Below are 14,734 nucleotides of genomic sequence, written 5' to 3' on the forward strand. Positions count from 1 at the left end.
CCTATTGGTGGACTGGCTATATCGGGACACTTAGATTGAGAAAATGTGTAGGTTTTGTTGGAGCAACTCGAATATTAGGCGGACTAGCAACAGGGGTAGGGTTGCCAGATTCCGATTCGCGAAAAGCTGAACTTTGGGCTTTAAAAAGCTGGACAAAACAAACTGAGAAAATGCTAATTTTGGTTTTGTGTAAATAGTTTCACAGTAATACGCCAAAAAAATGCAGGGGTTCTCATATACCAATTCCGTTTTGTTGTAGTCCACAGAGTATGAATATATTTTTAATTTTCCTTACTTCCTTTTTATAGCAAAAGATGTGAAAAAGCTTAATTTTTGAAGTTTTAAATTTTAAAAATCATAAGTACGTAAGCTGTTCGTGAAGAAATTGACTATCGCTCGCAATAATAGGCTTTTTCGCGTACTTTTTTGAGAGTAATTTTTAATTTACTCTCAATCAAAAAAATATCCAAAAAAAATACGCGAAATCCAATTTTTTGTTTATAAACAAAGATTGGTAATGCCCTTTTGCTGAAATCTCAATCGCTAACAAAACACTAAAAAACAAATAATTGTAACTTTAATTTTTCCTATTAATAAATGGATATTTAAAGTTAACAAAACATGTAGTATCATTAAAAATATATTATTGTTTTAAAACTTCATGATACAAACATATTATTAAAATAAAAATTTACACAAAATCGCTAAGAGAAAGACAAATTGTTATAAAAACGCTAGATTGACAATAATTGTTATGATTTTTCATTACAAATAAACTCTTTTAAAAACTAATTTATGATAAAAAATTTAAAATAAATATAATTACAAATAATTTTATAATATTCGTGTGTTATTAATTTATATATTTCTTTCAAAAATTTTACATATTCATAAATAAAACATATGTTGTAAATATAAGTTGGATATATTTTACTGGGGAAAAAATATTCAGTAAAATCAAAAAATTCTCTATCAACGAACTGTAATTTTTACCGCTCTCTTACTCTCTCGTTGCAATTTTTCGAAAGTACGCGAACGGAATCCAATAACAATTGTTGCAAATTGTTACAAATTATCGAGTATGCGAACAGACCTAATATTTATTACGACATTCAGCTGTTCAAGAGTTGAGACATGATGATAGAAGAGGGAAATCATAACATAGTTGTATAACAAATGTACAATCAGAGTTGGCTAACATGATTTGACAAAGATTACATAAAAACAAGTAAAAAAGTATAGTCGGGCGTGGTCGACCATATGATACCCTACACCAGTTATGAATATTAAATGTGATTTATTTTTCATAATAAAGCATTTATCTTCAATATTCCCTTGTTCCGATACATTTAAGCAATTTATGAATGAAAAACTAATTTTCTGAAAGACGCTTGATATGGGGGCTAGGGGCAAATATGGACCAAGCCTGATAAAATTTTGTGAATATATTTATATTTACATAATATATTATTGTGCTGAATTTCATCGCGATATTTGTGTTTATAAGTTAATTTGGGACATTCAAGTAATTTTCTGAAGAGGACTTTGTATGGGAGCTAGGGTCAAATGGGGCCCGATCATTATGAAATTTGGCAGGGTCATCAAGACTTCTATAAAACTTAGTTGTGCCGTATTTTATCGATATATCTGTATATTTAACATAATTATGAGCTCAGAAGCTCTTTTCGGGGGGTTATGTTTTATGGGGGCTAGGTGAAATAATGGACCGATTTTAACCATTTTCAATAGGCTTCGTCCTTGGGTCAAATAAAACCAAATTTCATCCAATTATCTTGAAAGTTGCGACCTGGAATAATATGCGTGTCATAGTCACCATAGTTTTTTTATTCGGCTGTGCCCTTCGCCAATTATTTACAAAAAATAAAAAAATATTTGTGTTGACGCCGTCAAAAGTTATTTGTGTATTGCGACCCCTACAAACTACACTGCATATGGTAATCTGGCATCACCATATGTAGTGTGGTGAGTATGAGTTTGCTAAAAGAAACATGGTTTGATGTTTTTTTATTCGCTCTTGGTTTTTCTCAAATAGCAGCCGGACAAAAGAAAAAGAAAATTTAATAATTTATAAAATAAATGAATAAATCTAATCAAAGTGTTTTAAATTAAATAAAATAAAGAAAAAACCAACGGAACTATCATAAGGAAACAAATAAAACCACAAAAAATAAAATAAATACAGTGTTTTTTATTAAAGTGAAATAAGGGTGGTTTTTTGTTAATTGTGTTTGCTGAGAGCACAGTGATTCCTGACCTGCCGTAATCTAATAAGACAAGTGCCGGAGATTGCGTGCCTTCTTTCTGTCAACCAGCTCCAACCAAACCAAACGGATTAAGGTAACACCAGCTCCCGATTTGGCCCCAAACATTGGACCTTCTCCCGACAAGAAAGGTGCGTACATTAATTTTATTAAAGTGCAAAGTGTCTCATACATATAATAGTGGTTCATTATTTTGTGTCTCGGAAAAAGTGAGGTTGTGTAACCCTTTTGAAATTACAACGTGAACATTAAGCTGCCATTTTTATTACGGTCACTTGTATTTGTTGTTTTGTTTTTGGAACCAATATACATTTTTCGTCCATCTTTATTTTCTTAAGATTTTTATTGGAAATCGTGATTTTGGCGCATTTTTAGTAGTTTTTCTCTTTAAATCTTTTATTGGAAACAAGTTTTGTGGTTCTCTTACTCTTGCCTTTTATTGAAAAGTTTTGTGACTCTCTTTAATTCTTTTTTATTGGAAATTTGTGGTTATCATAAATTCTAATTAAAAAGTTTGTTTCTCTTTTAAATTTTTGATTTTGTTTGAAAAGTTTTGTGACCCTTTTTACGATTTAAATTTTATATAGTTTCTCTTTCAATAAAGCAAAGTTAAATATGTCGATTTTTGAGAAATACATATTAGCGGCCGATGAAATGATTAGCATAGAGGCTATGTTAAAAGGCGAAGATTTTTCTCATTATACAGATGATGCCTTTGATTTCGAAAAAAGTGAGTTAGATAAGGCATGGGAAAAATACAAGGGCCTATATGATGAATGTTCCGCTGAAACTATAGAGAAAAAGAAAGAGCTTTTAATGGTCCAAACTAAACACCCGCAGATCCGTAAGGCATATGTGCGGTGCTTAAACATAATTTCAAAAGCGAGAAAACATATAGATAAAAAGAAGGAAGAAAATGTTAAATCAGCAGTTCCCAATCTTTGTGGTTCCATAACCGTACCTCCTTGTGATACTGGTGTTTTTCATGGGGATTACGTTTCGTGGCCCACATTTAGGGATATGTTTACTGCGATTTACATAAACAATACAAGACTTAGCCCTGTAGAAAAGTTATTTTACTTGTTTAGAAAAACTGATGGTGAGGCAAGGGATATAAATAGAAATGTTGCCCTAACAGCAGAAAATTTTGAGATAGCTTGGAATAATTTAAAAATTCAATATGAAAATAAACGTGTATTAATAAATAGTCAATTGAAAATATTGTTTAATCTGACACCCTGTAATCAAGAATCAGCATCAGAGATAAAAAGACTCCAAAGAGAAATCAATAATTGTATGGCAATTTTAAAATTGTATAATGTTGATATTGGTTCATGGGATCCGATATTTGTGTTTCAGTGCTCTTCGCGCTTATCTGAATGTTCACTGAATCTCTGGGAACAATCGGTTAGAAACAAAACAGAGGTTCCCAAATGGGAAGAATTAAACAAATTTTTAACAGATAGATTTCATGCTCTAGAAAGCGTTTCTGATATTATATCCTCGAATAATACGCATCCCAGTGGTTCTCAATCGGCTCTTAATAGTAACAATAATCACACATCAACTAAAGTCAAACAATTTAAGGTCCATAATACTAAAGTTGAAACAGTTTTTTGCAAATTATGTAAAGAAAATCATAAAATTAGTTCATGCAATAAATTTGTGAACATGGATTATAGAAATCGTGTTTCAACTTTGAGAAAATTTCGTTATTGTTTTAATTGCCTTAACATTGGACATATGTATAGTGATTGTGGTAGTCCAAACGGTTGCTCCAAGTGCAAAAGGAAGCACCATACTTTAATGCATAGGGATTTTGTAAAGAAAAATAATAATAGCCAAAATCAAGGAAATACTAGATTTCAGGGCGAAAGTCAAAATAGTTCTGTCCAACAAATACAGTCCACAAATACAAATCAATTACAGTCCACTAATATCGCAGGTCCGTCTGGTGTTGTTCAGTCACATCACACATCAGTAGCTAAGAAAGTGATGTTGGCTACAGCTTGGGTCAATATAATTAGTTGTGGTTCTTATTACAAAGTTTGAGCACTCATAGATCCTTGTTCGGATGAAAGTTTTGTTTCTCAGAGAATACAAACTGCATTGAAGTTGCCCACTAAGCCAGTTTCTGCCTAAATTACTGGTTTAGGAGGAGAATTAGTAAGCAAATCTTCAAAAATAGCAAACTTTATAATTGTTTCTCTATTTGATCAAAGTGTATCTCTAAATATACAGGCTTTAGTAGTTCCTCGTGTAACAGGAAATGTACCTACACATTCATTTAAGCCAAAAAAGAATGTAGATTTGCCCAATCTGAATTATGCTGACCCAAAGTTTTATGAAAGTAGCGAAATAGACTTATTGTTAGGAGGAGATTTGTATCCCTTAATCCTTCGTGATGGAGTTCAACATGGTATTTTCGAATCTTTAGTGGCTCAAGAGACAATTTTTGGCTGGATTGTCACAGGCCCAACTCCAAGTAATGATTCCTCACGATTTTCAAGATCTAATTATATGACAAAAGTTTCCATTGACGATCAGTTAACAAAGTTTTGGGAGTTAGAAGAAGTTTCTCATAGAAAGATTTTATCAGAAGAAGATAAAAAATGTGAAGAGATCTATCGTTCTACTACCACAAGAAATTCTGCCCTTTAGAGATACCTTTTCGTCACTTGGCCCAAATCGTCATATTGCTCTCAGTCAATATTTAAGAAATGAAAAGGTTTTAATGCGAAATCCTGATTTTAAGGCTCAATATGATGAGGTCCTAAAAGAATACATAGCTTTGGGACATATGGAGAAAATTACAAATTCTGAAAGTAGTTCAAGTTATTATTTACCTCATCATGGAGTTTTTAAGCCTGACAGTACCACTACAAAGTAAAAAATTGTTTTTAACGCTTCAAGCGCTTCTTCTAATGGTAACAGTCTTAACGATTTACTGTTTGTAGGCCCTATATTGCAAGCTGATTTAGTAGTTCTAATTCTAAAATGGCGTTTTTTTTCAGTTTGTCTTTAATGCAGATATATCGAAAATGTATCGACAAATTTTACTAAAAGCTGTACATAGACAGTACCAGAAGATAGTTTTTCGTAGTTCTAGGGAAAACCAAGTTGAAGATTTTCAATTAAACACCGTTACTTTTGGCGTTAACTGTGCCCCATTTTTGGCTCTTAGAACGCTTTTACAGTAAGCTGATGATGAAGAACGTTGTTTTCCGCTAGGCTCTAGAATTCTTCGGGAGTCAATGTATGTTGATGATGCTCTAGTAGGAGTACATTCGATCGCTGATGCTTTGGAGGCACGAGACCAATTAATTGGTATATTGGGTACAGCTGGGTTTGAGTTGAGAAAATGGGCCTCAAACTCTAAACAAATTTTAAAAAATTTGCCCCAAGAGCATCTTCTTAACTCTTCTTTTTTGTCGCTCGATGATAAAAGTAATGCTAAAACACTCGGTGTCCGTTGGAATGCGGCAGAAGATTACTTTTATTTTACAACGTAGAAGATTAAGTTCAAAACAGCTTATACAAAGAGGGAAGTACTCTCAATAATAGCAAGGCTATTTGATCCAGCAGGTTGGTTGGCCCCAGTGATTATAACAGCAAAGATTTAGATGCAGCAAATGTGGCTCGACAAAATAGACTGGGACGAACATATAAAACCTGTGGCTCTACAAAAATGGAAGACTTTCATTTCTAATTATAATGAGATTGATACAATTAATCTTGATCGTTGGGTTCAATATACGCCTAGTTCTTATATTGAATTTCATGGCTTTTGTGACTCTTCTGAGTTAGCTTACGCAGCTACACTATATATACGTATAATGAATGGTGATAAAGTTTACGTTAATCTTCTTATTGGCAAGACAAAAGTGGCTCCAGTTAAAAGGCTTTCTTTGCCACGTTTAGAGTTATGTGGCGCAGTTCTTTTAGCCAATTTAGTAAACAGCGTAATCCCCAATTTCAAATTGCATACGTATAACTTATATTTGTGGTCCGATTCGACAATAGTTCTTGCTTGGTTACGAAAACCGCCATGTAATTGGAAAACATTTGTGGCAAATAGGGTAGCTACAATATTAGAAAAAGTAGGAAACAAAAATTGGTTTCACGTAGCTTCTAATCACAATCCTGCCGATCTAGCAACCCGGGGGCTGATACCTTCGGATTTAAGAGAAAGCAAACTTTGGTGGCATGGTCCCGATTGGCTCCGGTTGAATAAATCGTCGTGGCCCGAAGGTTCATTGGAATTCGAAAAAGTAGAAGAATCGAAACAAGTCCAAGTTAATATTGCTAGATCTGCTGAACGAGAAGATATACTGGACCGTTTCTCGAGTTTGCCCAGAGCATATCACGTTATTGCTTACATATTTAGATTTTTCAACCTTGCGAGCAAAAGCAGACATAAAAGCTGTAATTACGAATCTGTTAGAATTTCGGCTCAAGAACTCGTATTTGTACGAAATCGGCTATTTTTTCTTTCTCAACAGTCGCACTTTTCTAGTGAGTTTAGTTGTTTATCATAAAAACGGAAAATTGACTCTCGTAGTTTTTTATTAACGCTTACGCCTTTCTTAGACAAAAATGGTATTATTCGTGCTAATGGTCGTCTTGGGTCTACAAAATGTTTGTCGTATAATGAACGTCATACCATAATACTTGCTTATGGCAGTAGATTAGCACGTCTATACGTTGAGTTTGTCCACTATTTGGTCTTACATGGTGGCCCTCGTTTTGTCCTAAATGTCGTTCGTCAGGAGTGTTGGATTATAAATACACCGTAAAAAGCTACAAAATCAGATTATGGCTGTGTTGCCCGAAGAAAGAACCACTTTAAGTCGCCCATTTACTAATACAGGGGTTGATTTTGCTGGCCCGTTTGAAATCAAAAGTTTCACAGGTCGGTATTGTCGTATCACGAAAGGCTACGTCTATTTGTTTGTTTCTCGACAAAAGCGATACATATTGAGGCTGTTAGCGATTTGTCCACTCCTGCATTTCTAGCAGCTTTGGCTCGATTTATTTCTCGACGTGGTTGCCCTAGCTGTATTTTCTCAGATAATGGGAGAAATTTTGTTGGCGCTGCAAGAGAAATTGAAACTAATTTTGAAAAACACATAAAAGATTTAAGTGACTCGGTGGTAGAGAAATATGGTCATCAACAGCTAGAGTGGCACTTTATTCCTGCAGCAGCTCCTCATATGGGAGGACTGTGGGAGGCAGGAGTCAAAAGTTTAAAAATGCACTTTAAAAAGACGGCTGGACAAATGAAATATACGTTTGAAGAATTTTCGACACTTTTGGCAAAGATAGAAGCGTGTCTCAATTCGCGTCCTCTTGGCCCTATGTCTAACAGCGTCGATGATTTGTCCTCTCTCACTCCAGGTCATTTTCTAATAGGCTCTGCTATTCTTACTCCTGCTGAACCCGAAGAACTTAGCTCACCAATTAGTATAGTAAATCGTTGGCGAAAAATCAAGGCATTGAAGCAAGAAATATGTCACCGCTGGAAAGAAGAGCACCTTAAAGAGTTGCATAAGCGTAACAAATGGAAGTGTCCCCAAATAGACCTGAAAGAAAATGACCTAGTTGTTCTTAAAAGTGAACCTTGTTGTCCTACTGAATGGCGCTTAGGCCGTATTGTAAAAGTTTATTGTGGTTCTGACGGCAAAGTTCGAGTGGATGACCTTAAAACTCAAAATGGCATAATCACTCGACCGATACACAAATTAGTACTACTACCAAATTGCTCCAAATAAAAACACCTTTGACAGTTGCTCTTAAAATACCATTCCCATTAATCCACGCTTTCTCATTTACATCTCATCATGGCACAGTGCTTATTTAATACAAATTTTTGTTGCCCGTTATGCAATCGTTTTCATGCGATTCGCCAATGCTCACGGTTTATAGTGATGACAGTCAAGAAGAAATTGCGAGTCGTGTCTCAATATAACTTATGTTATAACTGTCTTGCCCAGTCTCACACCAGAACCGAGTGCGAAAATATCGCTCGATGCCGCCGATGTGGACAAGATCACAACAGCTGGCTCCACCCGACTCCAGAAGGATGTATCTGGATTGAAATGACGGCCCATGTCCGTATATCTACGCAGCTAGGCGGTGCCGAGCGCTGGACTCGTGCAGTGATAGATCCGACTATTGCTAGATCTTCCATCACACTTAGCGAGGCCAAAAAGCTTGGCTGTAACATATACGGAGGTGGGACTACAATTAGCGTGTTTCATGGGAGCGAAAACCGACGTCGGATATTGGTGGATTGCACTGTGGAAACCAAAAAATATGGTCGTAGCCCAAAATTCTCCATAGAAAGATCAGACAGACGTGGTCCTGGCGAAATGAGTACCTCATTCGATGCCATCTCATTTTAGGAGCAGATGTCCAAAGCAAAATTCTTCTTGGTCCAGCCTGCGGGCGCCCCGGCTCCCTTTACGTTCAGGATACGATATTCGGATTTACATACTTTGGAGAAGGAGTTAAAGTGGCAGCCGAACCCACCACTTATCAATATACTTGCATTCTTTGCCGCCCTAATAGAAGTTAAATACTAAAATTTTGTTGCCCTACCAGGCTTTGAAGTTAATAGCTGGCTATTAGCTATTTTGTTAATAATATATTTCCTATATTTATGTACAATATTATTGAAGTATTGATCTCATTTATGAATTTAATGAATTGAACCTTTTTTATAACTATTGTTGTTAAGAATATAATACTAATTTGAATTTAATTGTTTATTTATGATTTAATGAATTTCATTTAATTCCATTAATATATATGTATTCCGATTCCTTTTTTAAATACGAATTCTTATTTTTATTTTGAAAACTAAAATTAAATCTAACATTTTATAACTAGTTTGTATTATTGTCGCAAGCCCGGCGGTATGTTGACGCCGTCAAAAGTTATTTGTGTATTGCGACCCCTACAAACTACACTGCATATGGTAATCCGGCATCACCATATGTAGTGTGGTGAGTATGAGTTTGCTAAAAGAAACATGGTTTGATGTTTTTTTATTCGCTCTTGGTTTTTCTCAAATAGCAGCCGGACAAAAGAAAAAGAAAATTTAATAATTTATAAAATAAATGAATAAATCTAATCAAAGTGTTTTAAATTAAATAAAATAAAGAAAAAACAAACGGAACTATCATAAGGAAACAAATAAAACCACAAAAAATAAAATAAATACAGTGTTTTTTATTAAAGTGAAATAAGGGTGGTTTTTTTGTTAATTGTGTTTGCTGAGAGCACAGTGATTCCTGACCTGTCGTAATCTAACAAGACAAGTGCCGGAGATTGCGTGCCTTCTTTCTGTCAACCAGCTCCAACCAAACCAAACGGATTAAGGTAACACCAGCTCCCGATTTGGCCCCAAACAATTTGAAAATCATGGTAACACTAAAAAGAGAAAATTATAAAAATTAACAAAAACGTAGAGAAAATAAAATGAATTTTATTTTTGATTGCCAACGCCAAGCTTTAATTTTTAATTTGTCATTTAATTTCTTTTATTAATAAAATATATCAATTATTACAATTCTATAACTTTCTTCCGACTTCTTCAGATACTTCATTTTCGAAAAAGCAACCTGTGACGAAATTAAAAATGGCTAGATGATTTTTTATAAATGTCGTTCCACGGCTTCACTTCTTTTTTTAATTAATTAGGAAGTTAAATAGTAGTATTATAGAATACAACTAATTTTACTCAAATAACATCGACATACATAAAATACACTCATTTTTCAATGGACTCCAAAAAAAAAATTGGTTTAATTCAAAAAATTTCAGTACAAAAAAATATACCTCCAATAAAAAATTAAATTCTCTTCGCTTCTTTTAAGTCAATAAACATCACATCGACAGAAGGTAAAAAATTCACTTAGTACTACTTTTGAAGTGGTGATAAATGTTATTCTTTTGATAGTACTTCGTTTTATTTTTGAGTATTCGCAATTATATGAGGAAAGTTGGCGCCCGATTGCATTTGTATCCCAAAAGTTAAACCAGGCACAGCGCAACTATGCGGTGATATAGTTGGAAAGCTTGGCGGCTGTTTTAGGTAGTACATTGAAGGACTTTCATTTAAGATAATACCGGACCACTCGAGTCTACGCTGGCTCAAGAGTCAAAAATACCTACAAAACTTTGTATTTAGTATAGAAAACCTGAAAGGTTCATTAAATGTGGTGCCGGACACCCTTTCCCGTTTTGACGTGGAGAAATTCAAGTTTTTTTTAAACCCCCTGAAGTAGATCTTAAATCTTCCGAAATGGCGAAACAATACCTGACCTGCGCACTTCCGATTTAAATTCCGAAAGTATTTGGAGATTGTGGCTACCCAAAAGTTTAACTGAAGAAGTCGTAAAGTATGCTCATGATGAAGGTTGCACTGTAGTTACAATAAAACTCTTTAACGGATTAGACAAACATATTTTTGGATTCAGATGTTAAATTATATGTAGTTAAAATTGCGATAAATGCAAAATGATAAAACCTTCTATTTCGATTCTACTTCCACTTATGGGAAAGAAAATCTTGACTAACCGTACTTTCCAAAGGTTATACTACGATTTTTGCAACCCTACCATTGCACTAAGTCAAAAAAAACTGTCAATTGTTTATAGTTATTGATCGTCTGAGCAAATTTTTTTTCTTGAATCTATTAAAGTCAACCATCGAATTAACTAACACTAAGTCAAAAAACTGTCAATTGTTTATAGTTATTGATCGTCTGACCAAATTTTTTTTCTTGAATCTATTAAAGTCAACCATCGAATTTTTCCAAAATAAAATCTTTTACACTTATTGGGTACCGCAAAATGTCCACAGCGACCATGTTAAACAATTTTCATCTAAAGAAATTAGTGAATTCTTCTCAGCTTACGGTGTCATCCATGTAACAACCGGATTTTATTCACCACAAGCGAATGCCATGAGGGCAAATAGGGAAATTATTTCCAAAAACCGTTATTTTATAAAAGATGAGTCTGATCACATATAATTCAGATCACGTAATTAGTGTCATCTCTAATTTTTATCGGGAATTTATCATAATCAACAGTTTGGGTTCATTGGTTGGAGACAAATAAAATCACAAAAAAAAGCAAGTAAATAGAAAATATATAACATAATTTGTTGAAATAATGTAACAAACGTATTTTTTACCATACAACCTAATATTCCAAAAAAAATAAGAAATTAAAAAAAAAAACAACATAAATGTTAAATTTTAATTAAAAAAAACTTCCAAAATAGCGAAAAAAAATAAAATTTACTCTATGGTAGTACTGAAAAGACCTGAGGATGTGATGATTTTAATACGGGCTTGTCATAGAAGGGATGTCCTATGTTCTTTTTTTTGAAGTTATTAGGAAGTGAAATTGTAGTATTACACAGTCCAACAAAAAGATAAAAAAATCATTAGACCAGAACCGGGTGATATACTCTGATGCTATAAATTTAATCGGTGTTTTCAGTTTTTCATTTCGCGATCCTTTCAAAAGGTCTTCAAAGTTTTAAAAAATAAATTAAAAAAAAAAAATTTTTAAAATACTTTTACCAATCAAACAATGCAAATTTGGTGTCAAGCCAACAAGGGGAGTTGGGAAATATTTTGTATTATTTTTATTTTATACTGTTAAGATAAAAATCTGACACAAATGGCTTATCATCAAAAATTCTATTAAAATTTTCAATTTTATTTTTAAAGAATCTTTTGATCCTGACAGAATATAAAATAAATAAATAACACGCATTTATGAACTCCAAAATAAAATTGGTTTTGTTCAAAAATTTACTGTACAATAAAATATACCTCCAATTAAAAAAATTGAATTCTTTTCGTTTCATTGGAAGTCAATAAACATCACTTCCACAGAAGGTAAAAAATTCACTTTTGAAGTAGTAATAATTTTTCGCATGACGGAAAGTTAAAATAACGTTCTAAAGGCGAAGATTTTTGATCGGGAGTTAGCTCATGATAAAGTGCTTCGGTTTTACTATTGTCCACTTCTAGGCAATCGATTTTTTGAAATACTTGATACTTGACTCCAAGGTTTCCCTATTAGGATATTGATTTATTAACTCCTTAAGAATTTACCGGTTGTGTACAGTAACGTAAAGCTTGATTTTTTGATCCGTTTGCTGTTGATATTTTATGTCAGAGTTTAAATGAGGACTGGAGAGTAAATCCCCTTGTGAGGGTTTACTTTCGATGTCATAACAAATTTCAGGATCTAACTCGTGGAACAAGCACTCCCGTTCGCTTGCAGAAATCTTCATTAAAATATCAAGATCACTTTCTAAGGTGCCTAATTGTTTAATAATGGCGGAAACGGAAACGGAAGAAGCGCTAGCTTGTGAATTGGCCGCTTAATGACTCCGTTCCTCGTCCTCACTTCCGCTACTCGGTACATTTTTTCAATGTCAGTAGTAAGGGCATATTTATGTAGACGAAACCGAATCAGTGTAGAATACAACTCCTCTTGAACTGTTGGTCCAATCATTAAAAGATCGTTAAGAAAGAGTAGTGTTGTAGTTCCACCCGAATCATCGAAAACGACTCGAAGTTACGTCGATATGCTCTGTGGACGCAATACACACTAATGTGGTATAAAATAATGTGGGAAATTTGGTACTTTATTGTCTGTAATAGACATGTGTCCCAGCTCAATGTACTCTTTCATAAAATTTTTGCACATCTCTTTCGTTTTCAAATCTTTTGATAAGCGACGTTCTAATGAAAGAAAACGTTAGAACTTTTGTGTCTCTGGGAATTTCCAAAATTTCCGTATCTGGCTGATAACTGGAAATCGATCGAAGAACCCTAAAGTCGGAAGAAAATTCCCTATGCCTACAAGACTGAAATTATGTTCTTCTTTTTTATACCTGCCATCGAAATATTGGCCATAGACCAGCAAAAGTATATATATTCTGGGTCGTCATTAAATTCTAAGACGATGTAGCCAAGTCTATCCGTCTTTTCGTCCATCCGTGGAAATAGCTAGATGGTTGAAATTTCACATAAATATTTCTTATAGGTAGGGTTTGTTTGGTATTGAAATTGGGCAATATCAGTCCACGTTTTCGGATAGCCCAAGTCAAAATCTATCTAAAAACTTTTATGAGGATCGGTCCATGATTGACCTTAGCCCCCATATAAGGTCCACTTCATTAATGGCTTAAAAATACGAGTGTAGCGATGAAATTCGACACAAATAAATTTAATACGAAACAAACCCTAGCAAATATATATTGCCCAGATCTATCTTTTATTTTAACCAAAACCGTAGCCAAGATAACATTATCTTTATTAGGGGCTGAAATATTGACATATGCACTCAAAGGCTCGTCTGGACTTGAAGTTGTCGGATTTACGTTTGCGTGTTAGTAGTATTATATTGATGCAAAAGTGTATGATGAGAACAATTGAAAACTATACATTTTGTGGCAATATATTTTGTTACTGTATGGCCTTTTCTCTAACAACTTATACTGGCCGGTACATTTTTTATGAAATCAAATCTTTGAGCAACAGGAATGGCAGAAAAGGACGGAACATAATGTTTCGCTGATCTGCAAAAATGAATTTAATATTGTCCTGCTGTGCTTTGACTTGTTGTCATTTTTCTTTTGAGTATTTTTTTAGTTTTAGGCCGCGAACACGAAGCATGTTCAGCTTATATATGTGTATATCTCTTGTTCAGGGTCTCTTCGCAATCACTTCACAATGGCAACATATAATAATTAAGTTGCTCTTCCCATTTAATACGAGTGACTGGATCGACTTTTGTCATAACCATGTGTCAATCATGCTCCTCAAAGCTGAAGACGAAGGTTTCGTTATTTTTTGCAAGTGAAACAAAGATTATCATAAACCCATTTCAAACATGCTAATGATTTGGAATAGTTCTGTTTAGTAAATTGATAAGCATTCACAATACCTAGAGCTTCATCAGAGAGACATGAAATCAAATGATTGAAATTTCTATTTCAGTAAGTGACATGTCATTCTCAACTAAACTCTCAAACAAACTAATGAAATTTTTGTACCCTGAGTACTTGCCGCTAAATTGTGGCAATTTCATTTTAAGAAGACTGCTGTGGTGCGTATCATGGCTGCTTTGTATTCGTCTCGGTGTCAAATATCAAGTCTTCAACATATATTTTTCGTCGTTCTCAGAATCTAAAATATCGATTTCTGACTGATAAGTCAATATATGAATTTAATATATCGAGTCGACATTATAACTCAAGTGGATTAAAAGAAAACGGTTTTTACTTTGTAGATTGCCGAGCGCGATTAATATTATTCTAAACTGTATTCTACTGTTGATTTAGAATTTCCAGTTTGCTTTTACCAGTTTTCTTTGATTAGTTTTAAAAATATATAAAGCAAATTAACAATTTTCTAG

The 14,734-nt window shown here is 33.9% G+C and overlaps 1 protein-coding gene and 1 long non-coding RNA gene across 2 annotated transcripts; both read left to right on the top strand.

The window, feature by feature from the left end:
• The first annotated feature begins 1,750 nt into the window (after nt 1-1,750).
• Nucleotides 1,751-9,794, top strand: LOC124421336. The gene is made up of 2 exons (XR_006941587.1): nt 1,751-2,413; nt 8,132-9,794. It is a non-coding gene; the product is annotated as an uncharacterized LOC124421336 (long non-coding RNA).
• LOC124421335 lies at nt 5,906-6,820 on the top strand. The gene has a single exon (XM_046956346.1). The coding sequence runs from the start codon at nt 5,906-5,908 to the stop codon at nt 6,818-6,820; it is 915 nt and encodes a 304-aa protein (XP_046812302.1).
• Nucleotides 9,795-14,734: the final 4,940 nt, after the last annotated feature.

The sequence above is a fragment of the Lucilia cuprina genome, chromosome 2 (genome assembly GCF_022045245.1).
Source record: "Lucilia cuprina isolate Lc7/37 chromosome 2, ASM2204524v1, whole genome shotgun sequence".
In the NCBI taxonomy this organism is placed as follows: domain Eukaryota; kingdom Metazoa; phylum Arthropoda; class Insecta; order Diptera; family Calliphoridae; genus Lucilia; species Lucilia cuprina.

Bases quoted from the DNA above. Each gene is read 5' to 3' on its own strand.
- LOC124421335 (XM_046956346.1), top strand. From the start codon at position 5,906: ATGCAGCAAATGTGGCTCGACAAAATAGACTGGGACGAACATATAAAA.